Source organism: Prionailurus viverrinus, chromosome B1 (assembly GCF_022837055.1).
Source record: "Prionailurus viverrinus isolate Anna chromosome B1, UM_Priviv_1.0, whole genome shotgun sequence".
In the NCBI taxonomy this organism is placed as follows: Eukaryota; Metazoa; Chordata; class Mammalia; order Carnivora; family Felidae; genus Prionailurus; species Prionailurus viverrinus.
Genome location: NC_062564.1, coordinates 111413907 through 111424368, shown reverse-complemented (window position 1 = coordinate 111424368; position 10462 = coordinate 111413907). Strand labels below are relative to the sequence as shown.

The 10462-nt window shown below is 49.4% G+C and overlaps 1 protein-coding gene and 1 long non-coding RNA gene across 2 annotated transcripts; one reads left to right on the top strand and one right to left on the bottom strand.

Annotated features, from left to right (window-relative positions):
* Positions 1 to 952: 952 nt before the first annotated feature.
* Positions 953 to 3387, bottom strand: NEUROG2 (neurogenin 2). Its single transcript, XM_047856976.1, has 2 exons — positions 3082 to 3387; positions 953 to 2690 (listed from the first exon to the last, which is right to left on the bottom strand). The coding sequence occupies exon 2, from the start codon at positions 2687 to 2689 to the stop codon at positions 1871 to 1873; it is 819 nt and encodes a 272-aa protein (XP_047712932.1). The 5' UTR covers position 2690; positions 3082 to 3387; the 3' UTR covers positions 953 to 1870.
* Positions 3388 to 4036: 649 nt separating this feature from the next.
* Positions 4037 to 6745, top strand: LOC125164378 (uncharacterized). The gene is made up of 3 exons (XR_007151734.1): positions 4037 to 4195; positions 5649 to 5727; positions 6669 to 6745. It is a non-coding gene; the product is annotated as an uncharacterized LOC125164378 (long non-coding RNA).
* The last annotated feature ends 3717 nt before the right edge of the window (positions 6746 to 10462 follow it).

Genomic DNA, 10462 nt, shown 5'->3' with positions numbered 1-10462 from the left:
TTGAAGTGCAAGTTATAGAGTTTTGTGCTTTGGAGATTAGGAAACCATTTTTGCTTTCTCTTTGAAGAAGTTTTGGCTATGTAATTATTCTAACAAAAAATGAAAGCTGAGCGATTTCCCTTAGATACAATTTTATCCCAGCTCACTCTGAGTATTTTTTCTCCAGGAGTTTGCTTTTCAAACCAACAAGCTTGTTAAAGCAGCTAATACAAAATCAGCTTCTGATAATGAATTATAAATACAATACAAATGCTAGAACTGGAAGGGGGCCTTCCTTAGAAGTCATTGTCTAATTCCTACAATTTACAGATAATAATTGAGACTCAAAGTGTAGGCACCACATTTTTACACATTCTAACAAGAAATTTCAACTTCACTATCTCTTTTTAAATCAAGGTTTCTGAACTTTGGAAATTACCGTGATTTAATTATCTTTTAATCCCCACCCCTTTTTTACTGATCTCGTATACTCAGAAATTGATTTCTTAAAAATCAAATTTTGGTTGTATGCAGAGCAACACTCTGATGTCAGTGTTAATGTCTCAAATATGATTCAGCTTCTTGTGATTTCTTAGACCTTATATGTCAGTGAAATTCTACACACAAACACTGATGAAAAATACAAGGACTCTACTCAGTTTGCTATAAGGAGAATTTCACAAAGACACAACACATTCTTCTAAAAACCACATAAGCAGGCAAAAGTTACAACACACAGAAATTATGAAAATTATATATTTTTATTTATAGTTTAATCACAAGAACAATTTTTTTGTTCAAGATGTAAATACATACTAGAATAAACTCTGTAGAATATACAAAAAATACATACTTTTCCCATGAAAAATTTCTTTATAATAAATAGAAGGGAACACGTGTGTGGCTGATCCTGATAATGCTCCGTGTCTGCTTAGGTTTTCAGTCTGTTGATTTATTTTTAATCTCTTGAAAGACTGGGGGAGTTCCTTCTCCCCTAAAAGGTCGAGATAAATAATGCATGAAGCAATCCTCCCTCCTGATTTTTCCCTTTTCCTCCACATTTTTCCTTTTGATAGAGAGTTCAGCCTAAATTTCCACGCTTGCATTCAATCATTACAAAGCCTACAAATTATACAATGACTTCTAACCTGGCCCTCTAACAAAACAACTTTTTCCCCCTTATAAATCATAAGAGACAGATGGCAAAATGGAGAAGAAAAAGGAAAGAGAAGGACGGGACAATAGGCATTGTGACGAATCTGGGAAACAGAACAAAGTGCACATCAGAGAGGGAAAGTTTGGTTTGACAGGTGAAATTCCCACAGCCCGCAGACAGCAATGGGAATAAAGCAGATGCCAGCCATTGCAAATCTGTGGATAATATTATTACCGGTAAAATCATTCAGATGCTAAGATACATTTCTTTCTACTCGACATTAACATCTCTATGTAGAAGCAAAGGTGAAGAGATCAGAGGAACCAGTTGCATTCCCCCTGGGAGATTCACACGCACTGCGCCGGGTCCCTCTGGTGTTACAGAGAGGGGGAGGAGCGTCAGTCCGCTCTGCAAACTCTTTAGACTGGCCACCTTCTTTGCTTCCCAGCATCTTTTTAGCCTTAAGAAACTCCCCCTCCCCCCCCCAAACTCTACCATCCTCTTTGACAATAAGCTCCATCACACCTTCAATAAATTAGAGACCGTCTGACGGAAGGAAACCCTTGGCCAAGGAATGCAGCAAACAACCCAGGAGTCAGAACGGCTACATCTGCCCTGCGAAATGAGATGGTTTCCAGGGCATAGAAGTGGGGACAGGAGAGGGGTGGGAGGGCTTGGTCCAGGACAGGAAAGGGAACCCACTAAGGCCTGGCGCGGGTAGCAAGGATGGCAGTTCTAGATACAGTCCCTGACTATGGGGAGGTGAGGTGCGTAGCGGTGCTTGTCGGGAGGTGGGGGCTGCCAATAGTCCATGTCAGAACCAGCCGGGCTGGCAGGAGATAAAGTGCAGCTGTAGGGGGAGGTGGAGTTGGAGGACGCCGAGGAGGACGGCGCCGGGCTGTTGGTGCAGCTCCAGGTGGAGGCAGGCGACGGACTGTCTCCGCTGCTGCTCAGGGAGGCGCTAGCGCTTCCCGGACTCAGCAACACGGTCTCGGAAAAGAGCGCCCCCGGCAGGCCTCCGCCGCCACCCCCGCAGTGGTCCGCCAGGCGAAGGGTCTCGGTAAGCGCCCAGATATAATTGTGGGCAAAGCGCAGGGTCTCGATCTTGGTAAGCTTGGCGTCCTCCGGGAACGTGGGGAGTACTTCGCGCAACGCGTCCAGCGCCGCATTGAGGTTGTGCATGCGGTTGCGCTCACGGTTGTTGGCCTTCAGTCTACGGGTCTTCTTGATGCGCTGCACGGTCTCGGCTGTCTTGGCGCCGCGGGAAACGGCCCGCGCCCTGGAGGGACGCCGCTTGCATTCATGCACCAGACCCAGCAGCCGCGCTGGCCGGCAGCCCTCAGCTCCGGCCGACGGGCCGCCCAGCCCCCCGGGCCCTGCCTCGGCCCCGAGCTGCCGTCGCGCCCCTCCCGACGCGCCCAGCTCCTCCTCTTCCTCCTCGTCGGCGCTGGACGACAGCGGGGTGAGGGCAGCCGAGGCGGGGGAGGCCGAGCCGAGCAGGACCAGCACGTCCTCTTCCTCCTTCAACTCCAAGGTCTCGGATTTGACAAACATCCTACCGGGGAGAGTGGGGAGGAAGAAAGAACCAAACGAGATGTAAATACAGAAGCAGAGGCACGTTCTTGGTGCCAGCGGAAAGTACTCCTGCGCGCACCCACTAGGACTGGTTCGGAAGGGCGGCGCCAAGGAGGAACGTAGTTAGGGAGGAGACCCCGCCAGTGCTCTCCAAGCTCAGTAGAGCCCCTCGTTGTGTCCCCGCTGCCAGCCAACAGGGTCCCGCCCTCGGCTGGTCGACATCGCGGCTGTGTTCCCGCCCGGAAAGAGACAGCAGCCCCTGGGACAAAGATTCTGTGCCTGCAAAGGGTGCTCGGACGTGGTGGAACAGAGTGCCGGAAAAGAGTGCCGGAAACACCCTTCCAAGTTGGAAGACACCGGCGGATACTTACGTAGTTCGCTCCCTCAGTGTGTCTCGGCGAAGCTATTACTTTGGCGTGTGCTGCGATTCTCCGCGCTGCCGGGAGCGCAGCGCTGCGTCCTTCTCTTAACGTGAAAGCGGCGGATCTGGCGCGGCTCCGCGGGGGACCTCTCCGACTGGCGAGTTTGCCAAGAGCCCCGGAGGCCGCGGCGATCCGCCCGGGTCTCGTGTGTTGTGGTGGTGGTGCGTGTCTGTCTGTCAGTCAGTCCTCGGCCGTGCAGCTCCTGGCACGCGACTCCCGGGCACTCCAGTTAAAGCGAAGCTGCTTGTGGTTCAGTGGCTGCGTGTCTGGCACACGACTCTCCTTAAAACCCCTTATATACCACCAAGAAAACAATCACATCTGCCCCCAGGGCCCCCACCTCCCCCCCAACCCCTGCCGCCGCCTCCTCCTCCCCCCTGTGCAGGCCCCCCTTCTCCCCCGCTTTTCCCTCCCCCGGCTTATTCTTTTCATTGCATTATCATCATTCATTTCTTTCTCTTTCTTCACCCACTTCCCCCCTCCCTGGCCCTGCCATCCATCCTCCTCCTCCCATCGCCCCCCGCCTCTCTTTCCCCCCTTTATCTAATCAGCATAAAATGGTTCTAAAGCTCCTGTTGGAGCTCGAGGCTGCGGTCGGAGCGGCTGAAGCCGCGGTGGCAGCTTCAGCTCAAGCTGCGGCTGTTGTCGCCGCCGCTGCCCATTGTGATTGGTGGCTCGCGCTCGGCTGGAGCGTGCCGCTAATTTATTAATGAATGGAGGTCGCGAGGCGCAGCTGGCCAATCAGGGCGCCCCGGACTCCGGGAGGCCTGCGAGCCACGCGCACCGGAGCCCGCTCCCTTTCAGCAGCTCATTAGGGGCCGGGGCGCCGGGGGCCGTTGGGGAGACGGAGGCTACCTCCCCCCGCCCCCGTCCTTGCGGCCGCACCCCACCCCCAGCCCCGGCGCGCGCTCGCTCACCGCACCAGGCGCTGCCCGGCCTCTCAGCTCCCGGACGTTGAGCTCCGAGGAATTAGTTAATGGGGGTCAGAATCTCGGGGAAAGCAGCAACCCTCTGGTGCTACCCGGCGTCTCTTGGCAAAGCCTCTTAGGAGCTGTACCAAATAGTAAATGGTTTTAAAACGCATTCATTTGGTCAAGGGAGGAGTGGGGTGTGGGTGGCGAGTTGTGGGCACATGGTGGGCAAACGTGTTTAGGTTCCAGAGAGAACGGCGTAGAAGGGTGAAGAAAGAGGACGTTGGAAGGTTCATCGAGGCGTCTCCTAGAAGGGGAGATCCAGTGCGGGAGCGGTAGATGGGCTTTTAGAGGATGTGAGAATAAACGCACTCACAGGTTAAAGCTAAAACCCTCCTCATTTTGCCGGTGACAAACGGAGTCTCCGGGAACCGACACAGGTTCTGTCTGTTCGTTTGCTTTGTTTTGTTTGTTTTGTTTTGGGGTTTAACCCCGGTTTACGCCAGAGCCAGACAACAAGGTGGCTTCCTTGCAAGGGTGGGAGCCAGCGGAGTGGGAGGAGCGGCCGACCTGCAGCGCCTGTGAGCGCCTGGGCTGAGCTGACATTTCCGTGACCTCTGCTCCGCGCTGGGGGGCGTTGTAGGGACAAGGGGCCCGTCCTCCCGATACTCGGCGCTTTTCAACGGGAAAATAGAGCCGAGGGCTACTGGACTTCGGAGGGAACTTGTTCTGAATTGCTCGTCGGCCCTCCCTCTCTCCTCCTCCCCCACGCTCACGCCCACCCTCTTGTCGCCTTGACTGACTTTTCTTAGAGACAGAACCAGAGTCCCTAGAAGTGTGTGTGCCGGATGGAGCGTTAGACCGTGCCAGAGTAGCTGACAAGAATCTGGACTGCGGTAGATAGGAGAGGAGTCCCTTGAGTTCCCTTTTGCAAATTCAGTTTAAGCAAGGCGTATTTGGAATGGTGGAAGTTGAAAAGTGACAAGAGAGAAAAGATTCTTGTCTGCAGGTCTCTGTGTCACTCAGGTTGTAGGAATTGGAAACATTTATTTCAGAGAAGGGCATGATGAAAGCGGTTGTTAGTGTTTTGGCATGGTTTCAATTTGTTTAATGCTTTCTGCATGGAGTAACTGCAGGCTTGGAAGGTGCAAAGTAAAGAAAATGAAAATTAGAATCCCGTGAAAGAGACTTTTGCCCACTGCAGCCCTCCAACCTCCAGACTCCCTTCTGTCTTGAAATGATTTGAAAACTGCCTCAATTTTCACTTTGCTCGTTGATATTTGTGTTTTGCCTCTCTTCCCCTTGGAAAGAGCAAGTTCCCTACGCTTAAAAGCATTATTTCTCCAGATGCCCCCTCAATCTTTTCAGAACAGCTTGATTTCATGTGTTAGCAGTGCAAACATTTATAAAGAAGAGAGACACTTTCAGTCTCCAGAATACAGCATCTGCCTCTCTCACACTTCTTCGGGTCTCTGATTCTGGATCATGAGCGTACAGAATCAGAACTTCATAAAAGAGTTTGATCAAGCAGAAGATAGGTCAGTAGTAAAAGTTACCAGAAGTGCTTTACCATGGTTGCATGTATATCTTAACATTATTTTGCAGGTGATGCTCACCGATACCAAACAAGTGAATACTCTTCACAGTCCCTCTAAAAGAAAGCCTTCAAAGTCATGGCTAGCAGGTAAAGATTGAAGGAACACAGGAACACTGCAGTGGATGCAAGATTTTTGTGTTAATTTGAGTGAAACAGAGGATGAGAAGGCTGGGTTCTGAGGAAATGATCAAAGACTGCTAAAAAGAAATACTGGGATGATGGGAGGAACCATGCACGGAGTGTCAGTCTTTAGATAGATATATCTCATGTAGGAGTTGCCCGCAAAGAATGACAAGCCAATTGATTAATGTATCAGAAAGCAAAGGAAGGTTTATTTCGGTATCAGTAGAAACGTACCCTTTGGACAGGTTGTTGTAAAATTTTGGTTTGGCTAGAAAGTGCTGGGTTGATACGATAAAATATATTTGGGTGAAGAACAGAATCAGAATCCAGTTAAGAAGAAGCTTAAAGGAAAATCTGGTAAATCTTATAGAACTCTACACAGATATCCAACTGGGTCTAATGCTTAGTGCTAGTGAAACACACAATGGATTTCTTTAGTTGATTGTTAACAGCATTTGGGTGTCTGACTTCCCAGCTTTTATGTTCTCCCAGGTTTTATGTTTTTATGATGCACCGAAGGGGTGCATGCTTTCTCTTGTCAAAATCCAAACTTTCTACACCGTAAGAAGTTAATAATACATATTTAAGCATGTTCTGTGCAGATATTTAGTAAAGATAAAATATCATGAGGGTAAAGTGCCCATTTTGGATTCCAGAAACTTCCTTCAAAAGGAAAAATTCTGTGGAGAAACTTAAGGTTTCAAACATAGACGTAAATCAGCTTCTAATCTTTATAAATATAAGGATATCATGGAGTTCATAGAATTTTATCTTTAAAATAAGGGCTTCTTTGGGTGTATGCAGTGGTGTATCTTAGATTACTGTGCAAAGTACAGAGTTTTTAAAAATCACCCTTTATATCATCTTGGAATTCTAAGAATTTTGGTTGTATGTTTGTGTTATAGTTTTCAAGAGAATCGTCACTCAGTAATAGAGCACTTCTGGAAATATTTCCCACTATGAAGAATATTATTTTTAAAAAGAAAAGAAAAGAAACAACTCCAAGAACAGTCTAACAACGCTAGTGAAGTCCAGAAACCAACCATTCACACTCAGTTGCAGAATTCTTTTTGTTCAGCATTTTGCTCAGTTTTGCTGAAAGAAAAGAGATTTTAATTTGTACTCAGATGTGCGAAGACGTGACCGACGCCAAATATCCTTAGCTGGACTCTTCTAGCACTCTTTTAACTTAAATAAATTCAAGAGGCACTTGTGTGGTCTAAAAGATTGTCCAGATGAAACGAGGCTGAAATGTTATGCGAAGGGGGAGGGGAGCGCGTGAATAGCATCAGTGAGGACGGTGACCGAGGGCCGCTCCTGTCCACTGCGTGAACTGTCCTGAAGGGTCAAACTGTTCATCTTCAGCCCTTCTTTCAGTGTGCAATCCTACTTTAAGAGAACAAAAGCTCAAAGCAGGCAGTTATCAAGAGATGGGAGCACAATGATTTAAACTCATCCCTAAGCCTTCGAAAGAAAGGGGGTCGAATCGTGTAGCGAGAGAAAAGTGAAGTAAGGGGAGGGGTGAGAGGGTGGAGATCTTTAGAAAGTCTTTGTTGCCTCTAAGAAGCTTGAACTTTGAGGCGACCCAAAAGCCCTAAAGTTTAGGGTAGGTGTTGCTGTGGGGCCATAGGCTACATCCCATCCACACTTCGACCTCACAAGTGGCCAAAGAGGGCAAATGGTCTCCTCCCCAAACTCACGCTGCTGCAGGTGAATGCGGGGGTGAGGGTGGGCGGGGAGGCCGCGAGGGAGGGCTCTTTTCCCAGAGTGCAGGAGGAAAAATTTGCCTGCCCAGCGAGCCTGTCCCCCAATTCCCAGTAAACCACCCTGCCTGCAAGGAGAGGGAGCGTCTACACCCTGCTAAAAGGATAGGGTGCCTTGCCTGCCAAAGGGATTTTATAGCCTAATGGCCTAATCCCCCGAGGGAGCGCTCAGAAAGGGGTAAAGAAGGAGAGAAAAAGCCAATCCTGAAAATCGTTAGTTCTTCACTGGGGGCTGCAAACGCCGTTTCCAGGCCGGGCTGGAAAAGGTTAGCTTTCCTCGCCGAGGACTCCTCGCGCTGCCAGAGTTCGTTATTTGTGACGACAAGCGCTGGCAGCTAGTGTGAGCTCGGGTATATTGGCGGTCCCCTTCCGGGGGGAAAAAAAAGAAAAAAACAAAACTATGTGAAATCACGCCCCACTTTCGTCCTGGACCCCTGCATGGAATTCCCAGTCTTCCCCGGCTTTCCCCTCGGATCCTGTCCGGGGAGGACTGGGCATCACCCTCGTACTGGAGAGGTGCAAGCTAGGAGCTTCACCGCGCCAGCGCCCCCGCCCCTCTCTTCCATAAACTGGTAGTCGCGGAGAAATCGACGGGAGGAGATCAGGGCAGGGTAGACCATCTCCCCACCCGACCGACCCTACCCTACTCCCTGTCGGAGCCCCATTCCCGAGATCCTCGCTCCAAGCCCGCACAAAGTGCGTTGGTCCCTCAAGCCAAATATTCAGGGAACCCATCTTGACGCACGAGGTCGTCTTGAAGGCGGCGAGATCTGCCCGGCAAGCGAGGGGAGGCTCCCTTTCTTCCGCCCGGACCCTAACCCTGTCCCCATCAGCTCTGGAAAGGCAGTGCCCTACAGGCTTCTCCTCACTCCTTAAACGACCCAAGTGCCCCTTTGCTTTCCCAGGAAGGAAAGAAATCCCTGTTAGAAGATTTTGCCAATCCACGCCAGCTTTCTGATTGTTTTCTTCAGGTAAGAGGAAAAGAACAGCCGGCGCGTGAATGGGGACCTGGGGGCCCACTAGTGAAAGAAGGCTCCCCCACCCTAACCCTCCGTGCCTGCAAAAAGGGACATTGGCTATCCAGGGGAAAGTGCAAGAAAGAGAGCACTAATCGCTGAACCAGGAGACAAACACGATTACCAGCTCCGAGCCTTGAGTCAGAAAGTCTCATAGACTTTAAGATGTTAATCCCCAGCATAATCCTTCCTTTGGCGTGTAGGAATAGTGCAGCCACAAGAGTTGTTTTGTTATTTATATTGGCGTTTAATAAAACTCAGCCAGTGGTGAATGGGCTGCCCACTCTCCAATGGTAATTAATTCCCTATTTCAGTGACCCAATTGTCCTGGGACAGAGCGTTGGGCCCGTCCCGGTGCCCCGGTCCCCCTTTGTGCGGATACACGGCCCTCGTGCTTCAACAGCTATGGAAACTCATTCTTTTGATGTCATTCAAGGAGTTTTCCTTGGGCATCTTCTAAACTTCAAGGACCCTTTTCTTTCTCCGTTTCATGAAAAGCAGTGCGAGCTTGACCACCTCTGTAGAATTTAATGATTTGGTGAAAGGGCCCTTTGGGTTTGTATAAGGAGTTAGACCGAGAGAAAGGAAATTTGGCAGCCTGCTCCCTCGCCCGGACAGTACCGAACCTGGAAAACACAAAACTTATTCAGAGCGATGGATAAAGATCTGAAAGCTGATTTTCCCCTCTGCTTTCCCCACTAAAGAAAAAAACAAAACCCCCCAAACACCGAATTCTCTTCTGGAGATAAATGCATTTTTCATTGCTGCTGATATAGATTTTTTAAAAGGGTGAGATTGCACTAAATAAATTCGAATCTTTAGGAGAGAAGTTTCTTTAATCGTATCTTTGGAGAATAGGAGGATCCGTTTACCGCTTTAACTCATTCAATCATCCCTCCTTCCTACGTTCAAAATACACTTAATGAGTACCCTATGTGTGCCAATCACTGTACCAACCCCTGGGAACAATGCGACGCGCAAGACAGACACGATTTCTACTCCCATAAAGCTTGCATTCAAATAAGTAGGCAAGAAAAGAGAGAGAGAGTTGCAGAAATCAGGAAAACGTGTGTTGTGTGGACGATAAGACAGTGTTATTAGTGTCAAGAGAGAGCGAGACTACGTTTTCTTTTGAGAGACCCAAAGTATATTTTAGAACCGAAAACATCCGGGGTCGACCCTTGTCGCTGATGTATTCATTCTTTCATTGCCCCCGAGTCTCCTCGAGCGCCTACTGTGTGCCAGGCGCCGTGCAAGGCGCAGAGTACGCACCTCGAGCGAACCAGACAGCTGCGGCCGGCTCGGTGGTTGGTCACGTCAGTGTGCTAATGCCATCGCTGACACCGCACTCCGCGGAGCGGCGACGGCCGGGTCTCCAGGCCGGGAGGGGGCGGCCGCGGCGCGCCCGGGCAGCGCTCCCTGCACAAGTAGCTCGTCTATGTCTTTATACGCATTTCCAAAAAAACTTCGCAAGTCACAGAAACAATACAGAATTCAACTAAGAAAATACAGAGTGAACCATATGGCCTGGGTGGCTCGAGTCGGCTGCATTTTCCTCCAGACAAAGAAGGGATTGAGAGTTGAAGGAAAGGAGAAAAAAACCAACTTTCCGGCTGATGAAGCTGTTGTCTGGAGGCAATGATCCCAAATCTGAAGGCTTTATTCCGGCTCCGACGGAGACGTGATATGTCATATGATTAGCATCTTTCATATTTACAAGAGTGGTATGGGCTGCCAGTCTTGAGAGAAAGGCCAGAGAAAGAAGGGGGCATATGCTGAAATGGATTTTGCATTTGAAAGAGAGAAAGGAGATCGGATAAATACACTTAAACGAGGATTTCGTTTTACTCCTGTTGAGTTCTAATGGATTGTTGATTGAGATTTTAGGGGCCTGGAACCGAGGTGTCAGCAGTAATTTAA